Source organism: Vicia villosa, linkage group LG1 (genome assembly GCF_029867415.1).
Source record: "Vicia villosa cultivar HV-30 ecotype Madison, WI linkage group LG1, Vvil1.0, whole genome shotgun sequence".
Classification (NCBI taxonomy): Eukaryota; Viridiplantae; Streptophyta; class Magnoliopsida; order Fabales; family Fabaceae; genus Vicia; species Vicia villosa.
This window is the reverse complement of record NC_081180.1, coordinates 80,922,521-80,940,036: the sequence shown is the minus strand read 5'-3', so window position 1 is coordinate 80,940,036 and position 17,516 is coordinate 80,922,521. Positions and strand designations below refer to the sequence as shown.

The following is a 17,516-nucleotide window of genomic DNA, read 5'->3' as shown; positions in this document are numbered from 1 at the left end:
AATCTGGTTATCAAGGAAGATGGGGGAGGCCGTGTCACCCAATCTCGCAAATCTTATGCATCTGTTTCTGGATCTGAGTTTGACTCCGATTCGGTTTCTTCTGAATTCTTATCCGACTTCGGTGATTCTCGGGGGGAGGATGGTGTTAGGAGTGAACATGTTTATCGGGAAATTTCGCAAGGTCGATGCGTTGAGCAGAAGACTTCGGAGGTTGTTGCGGTTCTGTTAGGAGAGAAGGAGCACAACATCGGGGGTCCGGCATCAGGGGGGTGAATTTCGCGAGGAGATATATGTTGCGGATCGGATTGCTGACGGAAAGGGGCATGTTCTGGTTGATGCGGGTCCTATTTTATCTAAGAATGAAGCGGTAGAAGATTCAGACTCTATTTCTGTCGCATCTTCTTGTGTTCTTGAGACAATGAGGCAAACACGTATTCTTGCTAAGGGAGGAGATGATTCTGAAAAGGAGGGGCAGGGAGCAGCATGTTCTTTTCCAAACACTTTTGATGGAGCAATTCATCAAGTAAAGAAAAAGAAAAAGAATTCTTTAAGGAAAATAACATACAAAAACATTTCAGATGTGGGAGGATCGCTTCATAAAAAGGCTATTTTGTCGATTAATAAGAACAAAGTTAGGGACTTGAAGGTCAACGGTCCGAGGTCGATTAAAAGTAGGTCTGAGCTCGGTTTTGGGGGTTCGAAGGAGAATATTTGTGCTCCCGCTAAATCCGTTCCTGTCCTTTCGATAGGCGTTAGCCAGGAGATATCTTCTTCCAATTTTAGTGATTTTAGTGATATTGCGAGGAACAATCATAGACTGTGGGGAAATTTAGACTGTGAAGCGGGATCTAAAATTTGGAAAGCTATGGAAGCTTTGGGTGTGGTTAATTATGGAGAGGAAGATGTGGTCTTAAAGAAGTTAGAAGTTTTGGAAATGGATGCGACGTCACGAAAGGTTAGTAGGATAGAGAATAACAAAGGTTCTTTATGTTAATAGGATCTTTGAATATTAGAGGCGGGGGAAATCTTTTGAAAAGGAAAAGGATTAGTGCTTTAATCACAAGGAGCAAGGTGGAAGTCTTTATGATTCAAGAAACTAAATTAGTTAATATGCAATATTGGGTGGCAAAGAGCTTTTGGAAGAATAATAGAATTGGGTATTCGTATTCCAATTCGATTGGTAGATCGGGAGGACTTATAACGTTGTGGAATGAAGAGAATGTGGAGGTGGTGTCTAGTTTCAAAGGGGAGGGTTATCTCGGTATCAAGATCTTGAAGTCTAATAAAGTTCATTATTTGGTTAATATCTACTCTTCTTGTGATCTCTCAAAAAAAAGAATTTTGTGGAGAAGGATATTGGATTTGAAAGAAGCGCATAAGGATGGAGAATGGATATTGGGGGGAGATTTCAATGCAACCAAGAATCGTCATGAAAGAAGAGGTAGGGGAGGGGTAATTAATTCTAATTCTAATTCTATAGAGATGAATGAATTTGTGGATTTTATAGAAGAAAGCATGTTGGTGGATATCCCTTGCAAAGGTAAAAAGTACACTTGGTATAGCGGGGATGGAAATTCTATGAGTAGGATAGATAGGTTTCTTATTTCGGAGAACACCGTTAACGAGTGGGGGGTGGTGGGGCAATTTGTGGGTGACCGTGATATTTCCGATCATTGTCCTATTTGGTTGGAAGTAGACAAAGAAAATTGGGGTCCAAAACCTTTCAAATTTAACAATGAATGGTTTTCTTCCGATTCTTTTTATTCTTTTATCGAAAAGGAGTGGAATGATATTAAGGTGGAAGGAGAGGAGACTTTATTTTGAAAGAAAAAATTTTCCGATTGAAAGGTAGATTAAAGTGGTGGAATAAGGAGGTGTTCGGTAAGATTGATTTGGAGGTGGAGGAAGGTGCTCGAGATATTAATCATGGTGATGATAGGTTGGAAGTGGAAGCGGAAGATCTTCATCCCGAGATTATAAAAGAGAGAAAGGAAGCTACAAGTAGATTTTGGTCAAGGTTGAGAATTAGAGAGAACATGATTATCCAAAAATCTAGATTGAGATGGCTTAAGGAGGGGGATGCTAATAGTGGTTTTTTTCACAAGGTTATGAAGGAGAATAGAGGGCATAATCACATTGGACCTATAAATTCTAGTAGAGGTGTGTTGGATTCGGTGGAAGGAATCAAAGAGGAAGTTGTTCATCATTTTTCTAGAAAATTTGGTGGTCTTGACGTTGGTTCCATTGCTCTTGACGGAATTAATTTTGATAGGATTAGTGAGGATGAGAAGGAGTGTGTCATACCCCAATTTTTGACCTAAGATACCACCTCATATCATAGCATATGCATCATTTGCATCTCTAACAAATTGCATAGCTTGTGTTTGTTACTTGTGACTCAGCAGGATTTAATCAAGAAATCACCTGAAGAGTCTTTTTCATCAAAGGATCTACAATCAAATCATCGCCAATCTGAAGCGACAGGCACAGTTGGAACTCAAAGTTGTTAGGGGGAATAGTGGTTATTGCTTTCAATGTAGCCTTTTCCGCATAATTACCATTTCCAACTTTTGTAAATACTCTATGGAATCACGCCTTTAGCTGATTACCATCCTATTAAATAAATTTGAGCCTTGTGCCCATTTGTTTGCAATTCTTGATCTTTTCTAGCTTGCAAAATGACGCTTTAATTGTGTTATTCACTTTTGAAAAAAAAAGAGAAAAAAAGTTTTAAATGAATTTACTTTTCTTTTTCAAAATAAAAGCGAAACTTTCCTTTGAGTGGTGAACAACCGAAGGAACATCAACAGCTATCTCCATAGGATGAATCAAAGATTATGATAGGAAAAGCTCTTCTATCCCCAGTGAAGAGGGTCTTTTATCCCCAGTGACGAAGATTTTTTTATCTCCAGTGAAGAAGTTCTTCCATCTCAATAAGAAAAGATGCTTATCTTCCCCGGAAAAGTTGAAAGCATGCAACACCATTCATCACCCGTGTTAGCTGCACCGTGTTGAAGAACATTAACCAAGTATCTGGTTGTATTGCGACGTTGGTCCTTCTCCAGTATATACTCCTTTGTCTGTCAGTTTCGTCAGTATGCATGCTACATTCATGACATTCATCATTCATACATATTTGCATCATTTATGCATTCTTGCATTTTTCAATGTTTGCTATAAAATCACTTGTTTAGGATATATCTATCCCAAAAAAAAAAAAAAAAGAGAAAAAAGGAAAAAATATGGGCGCGTCATCCCTCCAAGTAGGTTGTCACCCATAAGCAGAAAGAACATCTTCTTTCTCCAGTTCCCCACTGAGATCATTCCCCGTGGAAGAAGGTTGCTTAGGTTTTTCCTCTCCAAAACGAAGGAGAAAATCTCCAATTGAGTTCATCCCTCATTGGGTACAAAGTCTTGTTTGACCGTTTCTTTCCAATTCATTCTTGGTTAGAACCCTGTCTTTACCAGAGATTCAAATTCCGATTCCTCAAATAGAGTCGTGAAAAACAGACAATAAGCAATAGCCTCATCATCCGAGCAGCTTATGTCTCTTCCAAAAGATTGTTCCTCTCAAGGAAATCAATCATGAAGACCATTTGACAATCAGGGCCTTATTACTGTTCACAAGGCTGAATAACCAGTAATTTCCCTAGCTAAGTCTCCAGAATCATTTTATCACTCGGCTGATAATTGATCATGTCTTCAAAACCGCTATCACGAGGTTGGTAGTCGGTAACCTTTTGTTCTGGTTATATTATTTAACATGTCTATCACCATGCTGATAGTCGGTAATATTAACCGAACCTTTGAAACTCTTTTTACCATGTCAAGTCTATCACCATAGCATTATTAAACAAGTCTATCCATGTGTTGATAGTCGATAATGTCGATAGGTAAGTTTTTTTTACAAAGCTATCGTTCCCCGGTGAAGCATACACTTGCTTTCCCGAAAAAACGGATTCTCTTCCTAAAACGGATTGAGACATCCTTCCCGATCTCTTTTCCCCAGCGGAGCCAGTTCTTGATATCCCCTCGGTAAAGATATCCTTGCATCATCCGCAATTTTGGTATCTTAGGTCCAAAATTCGCGTCTTCTGATATTTAAGTCTCTTCCACCCTATCAAAACGAAGATTTTCAATCTTCATGTCTCAGGTTGAAGAAACTTAAATAGGGGCATCTGTCATACCCCAATTTTTGACCTAAGATACCACCTCATATCATAGCATATGCATCATTTGCATCTCTAACAAATTGCATAGCTTGTGTTTGTTACTTGTGACTCAGCAGGATTTAATCAAGAAATCACTCATCAGTACAAGTAACAATCAATTAGGGTTTTGTTCTCCCTTCATCTCAAATGAACCATCTTCATTAACAATCAACATTTGGTCCTCAAAGATTCATTTCAACAAGCTCAAAGGCACTGAATCAACCAAATTAGGGTTTTGACTGAAGATAGCATACTCCTGACTTTTGCTCAGGATTTGATCTAATGACTTGGGACAGGACCTCAAGACCCCAAGGGCATCACTTTGACCTAATCCATTGGCTCAAGACATCTCCTACACAAGGATTGATCAGCAGTGAAATTTCAAATCATCAGATTAGGGTTTTGAACTATCAGGGACCAAAATCAGGGACCACATTTGGGAAACCCTAAAAATCCCCAGGAAGTCAATCAAAGGTTTCAATCATCTTCAAATAATTCCTATGACAACATCCAATGGAAATTACATCTCAATTCAAGATCCACAGTCATCAATTTCATCAGGTCGACAATTAGGGTTTTTGACCTAATTCATCTGAACAACTGACTTTTTAATCAGGACATGGTGCCACAACTCAAAACATGGCTCAAATATCCTCTAATGCCTCAATATGATCCATTCATACCACTCATTTGGTAAGGATAGCCTGATTCATTTGAAATCTCCAGAAACGCGATTCATCTGAAAAAGTCAACTGTACAAGATCACCATTGACTTTTGGGGAATTTTGGTCAACCTTGACTTTTGAAGTTTTGAATCATCAATATATGATATATGAATTCATTTGATCAAGAAAAATCAAGAAAATCAATAAAGAATCAAAAAGTCAAAGTTTGACTTTTATACTTAGAAAAAATTCTAAGTGTTTTTCAATGGTTTTTTCCAAACTTTGGAAGGGAATAACTCAAAATTTCACCTACAAACTGAAAAAAACTTCCAACATGAAAGTTGTAGATTTTGATCCAATGAACAACTTTGTCACATATAATTTTTTTCCAAAAGATCAACCATTTAAGAGATATGGAGCTTCAAAGTTGGTATCTTTTGAAAATTTCACTTAAAACCTCATTTTCTTCAAAGTTTATGGATCTTTTTCACCCATTTCCCTAAAGGTCTTGAAGAAACTTTCAACTAGGGTTTTGAAGTATGTAATATGAGCTTTTCAAAATGTCCAAGAGCATGAAAAAATATGGAGCATAGCTATGGTTTTGAATTATGCATTTAGTGATCATTTTCACTTGAAATTTCAAGCCATTTTCACTAAGTTATGAACCATTTTGCCAAATAATGCAAGTAATGATGCATCAAGACAATAATTGAAGATATTTTCTGATTTGAAGATCAGAATGGAAGAGGATAAGAAGTTTGAGATTTAACCACGGTTTAGTCACTTTTAACCATTTGCATTTAATGTGAAAGATTCCATTTTATCTCTTAAGCCAAATCATCATTCTTGGATCAACTTGCAAGGGCTTTGTATTCAGAAAGCTTGGCCTATAAATAGAGGTTCAAATCACTTCCAAAATCACACCAAAACCTCACAATTATAGGTTTTGTCTCTTCTTTCTTGAATTGCAAGTTTCATTGTTTTCAAAGAGGTAGAAATCCCAACCTCCAAACCTTTGAAGTTCTGAGCAAAGTGATGCTTCCCACAACTCATAAACATCATATGTGATGTGTCTGATCCATCCATACACCCCAAAAACACCAAGAACTCAGAATCACTACCTCACTTCTCAAATATGCATAACATAAGCCTTATCATGCCAATTTTCATTCAAGCTCAGTTCTGTCCAATCTAACCATCCAAACATCATCCATATACCTTATATGAACTGTTCCAACCATCATCCATGATCTGAAACACCAAAATCACTAAGCTTAATCCTCACTTGAACCATACTGCAGATCGGGTACCATAGATTGATCAAGAGGTTTTCAATTCATGCCAAGCATCCAAACATGTTCCATAAGGTCCACTGAAGCTGACCAGATCAAGAAATAACATATGGAACCTCTCATTTGCAGAATTCGATTCTCAGTTTTGGCATTTTTAAGGTAAGCTCTCTTGAACTTCAAACTCTATTCTCCATGCATCATAAATGAAATATGAACATACCATCTTGTTTCTGCACACATGAGGATCATTAACCCTCAATCAATTGCATCATAACTTGCACATACACGATTTCAGATTGAATCATAAGATTAGGGTTCTTCGTGTTCATCAGAAAATTAATGATCTTAGAGTGAAAATAAATAAAATTAAGTGATACCATCATGTTCCTTGTGAAAAATCGAGCAAGATAGGCTATTCACTTGATCAAAATGATTCAGTTTTCAGATTTTTCAAATTCAAGTTAGGGTTGTGTTCTTGGCGCCAGATTTTGAAACTGAAATTAGGAATTGATTCAAAAATATAATTCATTCGTTGCAAATGTTAAACAGACCACGCGCGTGGTCCAATTGGCAAGTGTTTTGGCTGGTGAGAGAGAGGGCGTGGGTTCAAGTCCTTGTGGTGACAAAACCCAATTTTTTAACACTATTTTTTTTATTTTTCTTCACAACTTTAACTAATTAATTAACCAATCAAATTAACTCATTTTTTATTCATTTTTTACACACTTCTTATTTTATATATGTATTTTATGAATATCAAAAAGAATCACAAAAAAAATATTTATTTAATACATTTTTAATTAAGTTTAAAATGACATATTTTTAGGTGTTTTTAAATACTTTAAATATTGTTTTTCATTTGATTTTTTTAAACTTAACCATTTGTAAATATTTTGTGATCAAACCCTAATCATTTAGGTGTTAATTAAGTATAATCTTTGTGTTTATCTTAATTAATTTGACTTTTGTCAAAATTCAAACCGTTTTAAAACAAACGATCACAATTTTTCAAAACGATAAACCGTTTCCTTTTGGTTTTTCTTTTCAAAAGAAACTATTGATTAAATCTTTTTGGATTGATCAATTGATTTTCAAACATGGGCCTCTCGAATATTAGAGAGTATAAGTCCCTTTCCTTTTATTTGTACAGTTTTTCTTTGTACAGAAAACTTTTTCAAAACAAAACTTTCAAAGATTTTCAAACGACGAAACCTCGCGCTGTTAATCAACCATGTTTTGTAAATAAACAGGGGCCTCCACATAGGTATAAGTCCCATTCCTGTACATGAAAGTAGGTATTTCATTGTACACACACCTTTTTGTACATACCTCGATCAATTTGATTTTTAACTTCGAATAACAAATCAGAAAATGAAGGTTTTCTTTAAATCTTCCCAAAAATACCATGGGCCTCCATGTAGGTATAAGTCCCGAGCCCTTTTGTAAGTACTTGTTTACATAGCTTTTGAATAAACTCAATGGGCCTCTCCCCGAGTATGAGTCCCGAGCCCCCGTGTTTACAAACGGATCATGCTTACAGGTATATTTCCTTCATAAACTCCATTGTATACACACACCTTGTCATATATATGTGCTTGTTTATACTTGTTCATATTTGTTCATGTACTTGTTCATATTTGTTCGTACTTGTTCATATTTGTGATTGTGTTATATATGCTTGTTTAACTTAGTACAACACTAGGTTCCCCATAGCCTCCTATTGGGCTTCGTGCAAAGAATCTCCCCTAGTTTAGGTTAGGACATAGAGTATGGTTTCCCGGTGAAATCGCTCTAAGAGCTCAAACCAACTATACCATGCCTCCCCTTGGGCTTTGTACAAACGAGTGACCCTCCCATAGCCTCCTCTTGGGCTTACAATGCAAGGACCCTCGATTGTCCCTCCCACAGCCTCCTCTTGGGCTTACAATGCAAGGACCCTCGGATAGCCTCCTCTTGGGCTTCGTACAAGGACCCACGGGCTTCTTATAAGCATCCCCAATATCCAAATCAAATACCCTAGGAGATTAGACATTTATCATCTCTATGATAGGAGTATCTCTTCTATATCATCACAATCAATCAATCAATCAATCAAACTTTTTTGCCACAAGGCTGGCTAATCAATCAAACCTTTTTGCCACCATACTAGCTGATTAATCAAAGTTTTTGTCACAAGGCTGACTTCATTGAAACTTTTGCCACAAGGCTCGCTGATTAATCAAAACTTTTTGTCACAAGGCTGACTTCATTGAAAGTTTTTGCCACAAGGCTGGCTAAAAAGCATCTTTATCATTCTAAGCACCATAAGTGGCATGGCCCAGGGCTTATAATGAAAAGATTTTCAAACAAAAAACAAACAGATGTATGTGTCATACCCCAATTTTTGACCTAAGATACCACCTCATATCATTTGCATATGCATCATTTGCATCTCTAACAAATTGCATAGCCTGTGTTTGTTACTTGTGACTCAGCAGGGTTTAGTCAAGAAATCACTCATCAATACAAGTAACAATCAATTAGGGTTTTGTTTCCCCTTCATTTCAAATGAATCATCTTCATCAACAATCAACATTTGGTCCTCAGAGATTCATTTCAACAAGCTCAGGGACTTTGAATCAACCAAATTAGGGTTTTGACTGAAGATAGCATACTCCTGACTTTTGCTCAGGATTTGACCTAATGACTTGGGATATGACCTCAAGACCCCAAGTGCATCATTTTGACCTAATCCATTGGCTCAAGACATCTCCTACACAAGGATTGATCAACAGTGAAATTTCAAATCATCAGATTAGGGTTTTGAACTATCAGGGACCAAAATCAGGGATCACATTTGGGAAACCCTAAAAATCCCCAGGAAGTCAATCAAAGGTTTCAATCATCTTCAAATAATTCATATGACAACATCCAATGGAAATTACATCTCAATTCAAGATCCCCAGTCATCAATTTCATCAGGTCGACAATTAGGGTTTTTGACCTAATTCATCTGAACAACTGACTTCTTAATCAGGACATGGTGCCACAACTCAAACAATGGCTCAAGGTCCTCTAATAATTCAATGTGATCCACTTTTTATGCGCCATTGCCATTTGTGTGATTCAAGGGATTTGTTTGGAATTTATTTCGCGACTTTTGGCTTATGGATTCATCATGGTAAAGAATTGATTCATATGGATTATTTGAAAGTTGGTACAAGTTTGAAACAATTCATGGAAATTTCACAGAAATTGCAAGAAATATCTTTTAGTCCATTTGTTGAAAGATTATTTCAAGTATGGTTTAAAACCATAAATTCAAGAATTAAAAGTTCATTGGTACAAGAACATTCTTCACATTACTTCAAGGATTTTCCATTCAAGAATATCCAATATTCATGGTTCATACAACTTCATTCAAGGATTTTTAAAGGAAATTCAAACATTCAAAAATGAAGTTCATTCTTTACAAAGTTCCAAATTTCAAATGAATTACAATAGAGACTTTGTCCAAAATTCAAGATTACAACATTTCAAGTCTAATTCAAGGTTCAAAGATATTACAACTTTCAAATTCTATTCACTTTCAAGAATACAAGTTCATACAATTCTAAAGTGGAATAAATTTGGATTACAAAGAATAAAAGAAAATGCAATTCTTTCTTGAATTCTTCAATCTTCAAAATCTCCATCCTTCAAGTTCAAGCTTCTTCATGTTTTCTTCAAAGTCCTCATGCAACATGAAAAAAGAAACAAAAAGGGGTGAGATTAGCAAAAATCCAACAAAAGAAATAATTCAAAAAAGAAATAATTCAAGACAAAAGGAATCAAAGATATTTCATGTCCACTTGCAAGAGAAAAATCTCATAAAGAATATTCTTATTCTTTTTCTTATCTTGCAATGATTGAAACTTGCCAATCAAGTTTACCAAATGCCAAACACACCCTTAACTTTTCCTATAAATAGAAGGCCTCACTTCATTGCAAATCACACCAAAGCTACTATACTACTAGCTTTCTCCCTTCTTCCTCTTCTCTTATAGTTTTCATGTTTCTTTGTAAGAAGGAGAAATTCTTCAAATCAAAGAAAACTACTTGAGAAAAATAAGAGTTTCTAGCTACATAGTTCTTGAAGGGGAGTGAAGAAGAAATTCTTCATACCTTAGTGGAGAGTTCCAACTTGAAGTCCATCTTCAAGTCTTGAAGCAATTTCAAAGAGAGGTGTTATGGCATCACCTTCATCAAAAGCCTACAACAACAAGCAAAGTTGTTAGGAAAATTGTTAGTAACAATTCAAGGTTGTTAGTAACAATAAAGAATTCAAGGTGTACCTCAACAATAAACCGGCGAACACCTCCTCGCCGTAGGTAAGTTAATTTCACTCTTACTCTCAATATTGTTGTTGCTATTTCTCTGTTAAAACAAAATTTCCAGAAAAAATAGAGAAAGCATGTGGGTCTCTACCTTTGTTCATGAAAGAAATCAAGCCACTGGAAAAAATTTGAAGGCAGTTATTGTTGCTGCAACTGCAAGTGAAAAAACGCAGAGACAGCAACAACAAAATCACGGTTCAGCATCATAGCAATAATTCAAAGACAGAAGGAGCAAGCACATACCTAAGTGTCCGGCGAAAACCTCTTCGCCGCAGGTAAGTTTTTCTGCTTTCACTCTCAATATTTCAATTAATCAGTGTTGTACCTGCAGCTTCCAATCGGTCCTACAGAAAAAACAGAACCATTCGAAGAGCTCAACAACAGAAAGTTCACAAATTTTCAGAGAAAAAATTCAAAGCAGTAGCAGTTCAAAACGCAGCAATCATAGTCAATTCCAGAAGCTCAAAGAATCGATACATACCTGAATAAAATCCGGCAAAAACCTCCATGCCGCAAGTAAGTAGCTTCTCCTTTCACTCTCAACCTTGCTGTTAATTATTGTTGTACCTGTAAATTGCTCAAAACTGAAAACAGAGAGTATAAATAATTGTTGCTATGTCATGACAAGAGGAAAACGAAATTAATAACACATACCTGGATTTTTGCTTCTGATTTCTATTTCCATGGCCGCTGGAAAAACTCGAAGGTTGTTGTTGTTGTTTGTTCGGTGAGAGCAAAAGAACAAGAGAGAGGAACAACCGAGTTATTGTTGTTCATCACTGTGAGCTCGAGAGAGAGACCATGAACTGGGTGAGAATCGTTGTTGTTGTTGTTCATACAGAGGAAGAACGATCGAGAGAGAAGAGAGTTTTTTTTCTCTGGTTTTGTTTTGTTGTGAGAAGGAACGAGAAAGAGAGAAGGAGGCGCTGCCTCTCTTCACGATTTAGGGTTCTCAAACCCAACCCAACAGCTTGTGATAAGAGCATGGGCGGATCCGGGTTCCATCTGACCCGACCCGGTCCGGCCCAGCTTTATTATTATTACTATTTGCTTCAGCTTTTCATTTGGGTCATGCACCCCCCTTTCAGATTTTCTACACCTCTGGCCCAATTACTTAGTTTTTTTACTAACTATTTCTTTTAATTTTCTTTAAAAGATTGTTTGCATAAAAAAGACTTAGTATTTTTAATTTAATATAGGATTTAGTTTTATTTTCTAATCCTTATTAAAAAATGACAAAAAATATGTTTTTTTTAAGATTAAAAGTTTTCTTTTAATATTTTCATGTGTTTATAAGTATGTTTTTTTTAATTCTTATTAAAACAACAAAAAAATATATTAGATGCATATTTAAATTTGTGTTTCTAATTATTTTATCTTTTCATGAAAAAAACCACAAAAATATCTTCTTTTAGAATTAATTTTTATTTGAATTTGATATTTTCATATTATTTTGTGTAGTTAATCATTTAAATTTTTATTTGATTATATCACTTGAACTTTCTAACTTCATCCAAGACTTCGAGATTATTTCCCTGTTGTCTTTTGGATTTGTTTGTTTTGTTTGGTCTTCCATTTGCTGTAGAATTCCATAAACAATTATTGGATGATCAAAGAATGCTGTAAGCTGTGAGCTTATCCGACGTTCTATTCTGCTGGTGAGGATGCTTAACATCTGTTTAAATCCTAATTTATTCCAAGCACATCACTTGAGGATCACGGTAACACCTCAAACTCAGAAATCCAATTTTCTCATTCTTCGAGGTAAGCCTAAAACTCAATCAACTGTTTTCACAACAGTAATCAATTCACTTTCAAATCATGCAACTTTTTTCAAAACGATGTGGGGCCTCTCGAATATTAGAGAGTGTAAGTCCCATTTCTTTTCTTTTTGTATAGTTTTCAAAACAATAAAACTTCTTAACAAAATCTTTTCAAAACAATTTTCAAACAATTTTCAAATCATTTTCAAAACAACAAAACTCCAAAGAAACAAAATTTTTCAATATACCATGGGCCTCCATGTAGGTATAAGTCCCAAGCCCCTTTTGTACATACCCATTCCTGTACATGAAATTAGGTATTTCATTGTACACATACATTTTTGTACATATCTCAATCTGTTTTTTAACTTTGAGTAACAAACCAAAAATGAAGGTTTTTCTTTAAATCTTCCCAAAAATATACCATGGGCCTCCATGTAGGTATAAGTCCCAAGCCCTTTTGTGAATACCTGTTTACATAGCTTTGAATAAACTCAAGTGGACCTCTCCTCGAGTATAAGTCCCGAGCTCCGTGTATACAAATGGATCATGCTTACAGGTATATTTCCTTCATAAACTCCATTATATACACACACCCTGTCATATATATGTGCTTGTTCATACTTGTTCATATTTGTTCATGTACTTGTTCATATTTGCTCGTACTTGTTCATGTTTGTGATTGTGTTATATATATGCTTGTTCAACTTAGTACAACGCTAGGTTCCCCATAGCCTCCTATTGGGCTTCGTGCAAAGAATCTCCACTAGTTTAGGTTAGGACATAGAGTATGGTTTCCCGGTGAAATCGCTCTAAGATCTCAAACCAACTATACCATGCCTCCCCTTGGGCTTTGTACAAACGAGTGACCCTCCCATAGCCTCCTCTTGGGCTTACAATGCAAGGACCCTGGATTGTCCCTCCCATAGCCTCCTCTTGGGCTTACAATGCAAGGACCCTCGGATAGCCTCCTCTTGGGCTTCGTACAAGGACCCACGGGCTTCTTATAAGCATCCCCAATATCCAAATCAAAATACCCTAGGAGATTAGACATTTATCATCTCTATGATAGGAGTATCTCTTCTATATCATCACAAACAATCAATCAATCAAACTTTTTTGCCACAAGGCTGGCTAATCAATCAAATTTCTTTTGCCACAAGGCTGGCTAATCAATCAAACCGTTTTGCCACCGTACTGGCTGATTAATCAAAGTTTTTGTCACAAGGCTGACTTCATTGAAACTTTTGCCACAAGGCTGGCTGATTAATCAAAACTTTTTGTCACAAGGCTGACTTCATTGAAAGTTTTTGCCACAAGGCTGGTTAAACAACAAAAACATCTTTATCATTCTAAGCGCCATAAGTGGCATGGCCCAGGGCTTATAATGAAAAGATTTTCAAACAAAAACAAACAGATGTATGTGATGATATAGATTAGATACATCGAACATTGAGATGACATTTGTCTCTTATCCTTTGCTTCCACTAGCATAAGTGGGAACTACGATTGCTCTGACTTTCTCAACATCCCTTTGAGAATACGTAGGCACAAGGTCGTATCCTTGGCGAGCAAAACTTCTCTCTCAAACCACTCAAACCTTAGCACCCGTAGACCCCGAGCTACAGATGCTCTGATTCCCTCTAAGGGATATGTATGCAGAGGATCGCGATGATCTTTGCGAGCATAATCAAACAAACACCTTAGGTCCCACCTCTTTCTCACAAGAACCTCCACCACAACAAGAATGGAATAAACAAAACAAAGAAACCTATAGAGTACTATAGATACGTTGGGTGCTAATACCTTCCCTTCGTATAACCAACCCTCTTACCCAAGATCTCTCCCCACTTTTAAGGTTATTGCAGCTTTTTTCCTTTTCCTCTTTTGGAAACAATAAAAAGTTTGGTCGGTACAAAAGAAAAATCATTTTTTTGAGCACTCGAGCCCAAAGAAGGCATCAGGTGTCTCATTTAGAAAAGGACAACGATTTTTCCCCGCGACAGTATGTGATGATATAGATTAGATACATCGAACATTTAGATGACATTTGTCTCTTATCCTTTGCTTCCACTAGCATAAGTGGGAACTACGATTGCTCTGACTTTCTCAACATCCCTTTGAGAATACGTAGGCACAAGGTCGTATCCTTGGCGAGCAAAACTTCTCCCTCAAACCACTCAAACCTTAGCACCCGTAGACCCCGAGCTACAGATGCTCTGATTCCCTCTAAGGGATATGTATGCAGAGGATCGCGATGATCTTTGCGAGCATAATCAAACAAACACCTTAGTCTCCCACCTATTTCACAACATAACCTCCACCATAACATAGAATGAAACAAACACAACAAAGAAGCCTATAGAGTACTATAGATACGTTGGGTGCTAATACCTTCCCTTCGTATAACCAACCCTCTTACCCAAGATCTCCCCCCGCTTTTTAGGTTATTGCAGCTTTTTTCCTTTTCCTACTTTGGAAACAATAAAAAGTTTGGTCGAAACAAAGAAAAATCATTTTTTTGAGCACTCGAGCCCAAAGAAGGCATCAGGTGTCTCATCCCGAAAAAAGATACGATTTTTCCCCGCGACAGAGTGGTTAGAGAGACCTTTTCAAGAGGAGGAAATTATGGAGGCTATGGGAAGTTGCGGGAATTCTAAGAGCCCGGGTCCGGACGGATATTCTTTTCTTTTCATTAAAAGATGTTGGCCTATTTTGAGAAGTGACTTCTTGAGGTATTTTGAATATGTCTTCAAGGGTGGCGATTTGGCTAAGGTAATAACTTCTTCCTTTTTAGCTTTGATTCCTAAGGGTTCAAATCCTTTATGTTTGGATGATTATAGGCCTATTTGCCTAGTGGGGTGTATGTATAAAGTGGTGGCGAAATTGTTGGCGGGAAGATTAAAACATGTGTTAAATTCTATAGTCTCGCATTGTCAAAGTGCGTTTGTTCCGGGTAGACAATTATTAGAGGGAGTTTTAGTGGCCAATGAGGTGGTTGACTATGCGAGAAAGGAGGGAGGATCTTGTTTACTTTTTAAAGTTGATTTTGAAAAGGCCTATGATAAAGTCTCGTGGAATTTTCTTCGGTCCCTTTTGGTCAAAATGGGCTTTGGAGTTAAATGGAGGAGGTGGATGGAGTTATTGATTTTCAAGAGCACTATGTCGGTGATGGTCAACGGTAGTCCAACTAAGGAATTTGTTGTCAATAGAGGCTTAAGACAAGGTGATCCTTTATCTCTTTTTGTTTTTGTTTTGGTGGCGGAGGCACTTGCGAGACTAGTTAGAAAATCCATTGAGATCGGTGAATTTGAGAGTTTTGACATTAAAAGAAGGTGTGATGTGGATATATTACAATTTGCGGATGATACTTTGTTGGTAGGAAAGGGGACTTGGAAACATGTTAAGGCCTTAAAGATTGTGTTGAGATCTTTTGAACTTGTTTCGGGACTTGGCATAAATTTTCACAAAAGCAAATTGATTGGGATAAATGTGTCTCCTCTTTTTTTGGATGCCGCGGCTTATTACCTTTCTTGTAAGATTGAAAATAGTAACTTTCTTTTTCTTGGTATTCCTATCGGTAGCAATCCTAGGAAGGAAGCGACTTGGACTCCTTTAGTGGAGAAAATGAGAAAGAGATTGTCGGGATGGAAGAATAGATTTCTTAACATTGGTGGTAGGATTACTCTTTTGAAGTCGATCTTGAGCACACTTACTATCTTTACTATGTCTTTCTTCAAGATGCCGGCGAGAGTAGTAAAAGTGATAACGGCATTGCAAAGTAATTTTCTTTGGGGAGGGGGGAGGAAAAACGACACATTCATTGGGTGGGGTGGAAAGGAGTGACTCTTCCTCAAGCGAAAGGTGGTTTAGGGATAAAAAATATTGCCGATTTTAATTTGGCCCTTTTGAACAAGTGGAGATGACGGATAGTGCAAGGTAACAAGTCTTTATGGTTGGATGTGTTAAAGGCCCGGTATGGTGATTTGTGCATGCAAATAATTTGTGGTCAGGATTCTTTCAAGAATGCATCTTCTTCGATTTGGTGGAGAGATATTTTAAAGGTTAGTAATGTGTCTTATAATCCTTTAACTATTGATCCCATAGTTTCGAATTGCAAATTCATAGTAGGAAATGGTTTTAATACCCCGTTTTGGGAATCATGTTGGTGGAATAATGGTATTTTAAAGGAGGTTTTTCCGGACCTTTTTTTAGCTTCTTCTTTAAAAAAGGTTTCGGTGGCGGTTATGGGAGGGTTGAGTAATGGGAGTTGGAAATGGGGGGATCTTGGAATTTCGGTTGTTGGAAGGGATTCGGTTTTTTTAAATTCCTTTTCGGTGTTGAAGGATATATTAGATAATTTTGGTAGTTTAAATGATGCTAAGGATTATACGGTTTGGTTGTTGGATATGGAAAAAGGTTACACGGTTGCCTCTTGTTACGGTTCATATGCTTCTAGGCGAATTCCTTTCGGTCCTCCGATTAAGGGTGAGGAAGCTTTCAATTTGATTTGGAAAGCGGAAGTTCCGTTCAAGATAAAAGCGTTTGGTTGGAGGCTATTTTTGAATAGATTACCTACTAAAGATTTGTTGGTGTATAGAGGTATGAATTTTACAAATGCTAATTTAAATTGTGTTTTTTGTGATTCTCATGTGGAAGAGGCAGATCATTTGTTTTTTAAATGCATAGTGATAAAGTTGGTTTGGAAGGAAATTGCTTCGTGGGTGGGATTTTCGGGTTGGGAGGAGGAAGAATGTATCCCTTTTTTCGTGGAATGGCATTCTTTGAGCCGCTGTACAAAGGTTAAAAGCGGCAAATTGGGGGTGTTTTGGTTAGCCACAACTTGGATTGTATGGTTGACAAGGAATGGTATTTGTTTTAAGAATGAAGTGTGGAATATAAATAATATGGTTTGGAGCATTAAATTTTTGGTTTGGAGGTGGTCTTCTTATGGAAATATTACTCATTCCAATTGTTGTTTTTACGATTTTTACAAAGACCCATTGTCTTTTATGTCGTAATTGTAATTGGGTGTAATATTGTTTTTTGTTCCGGTGTTGGACTGTTCGTTTTGTAAAAGGTTTGGAGAACCCTTAGTTCTCCCTATTATATATATCTCTTGCTTTCAAAAAAAAAACAACTCCTTTATATCTGTTACAAAAGTCCACTTCTTCACTATGCCTTTAAACAAACAAGTATCATTATCACACATGCCTAACAAGGTTATATT

General features: G+C 36.8%; 2 protein-coding genes across 2 annotated transcripts; both read left to right on the top strand.

Moving 5' to 3' along the window:
- Positions 1-1,110: 1,110 nt before the first annotated feature.
- LOC131647321 (uncharacterized) lies at positions 1,111-10,732 on the top strand. The gene is made up of 3 exons (XM_058917225.1): positions 1,111-1,797; positions 1,875-2,293; positions 10,585-10,732. The coding sequence occupies exons 1-3, from the start codon at positions 1,111-1,113 to the stop codon at positions 10,730-10,732; spliced, it is 1,254 nt and encodes a 417-aa protein (XP_058773208.1).
- Positions 10,733-16,278: 5,546 nt separating this feature from the next.
- Positions 16,279-17,307, top strand: LOC131647299 (uncharacterized). Its single transcript, XM_058917210.1, has one exon. It carries the CDS (start codon positions 16,279-16,281, stop codon positions 17,305-17,307), a length of 1,029 nt encoding a protein of 342 aa, XP_058773193.1.
- Positions 17,308-17,516: the final 209 nt, after the last annotated feature.

Coding starts and splice junctions, on each gene's coding strand:
- LOC131647321 (XM_058917225.1), top strand. CDS start 1,111: ATGCAATATTGGGTGGCAAAGAGCTTTTGGAAGAATAATAGAATTGGG. Junction 1,798..1,874: donor AGGAGTGGAATGATATTAAG/GTGGAAGGAGAG, acceptor TGGAATAAGGAG/GTGTTCGGTAAGATTGATTT. Junction 2,294..10,584: donor ATTAGTGAGGATGAGAAGGA/GTGTGTCATACC, acceptor CAAAATTTCCAG/AAAAAATAGAGAAAGCATGT.
- LOC131647299 (XM_058917210.1), top strand. CDS start 16,279: ATGCAAATAATTTGTGGTCAGGATTCTTTCAAGAATGCATCTTCTTCG.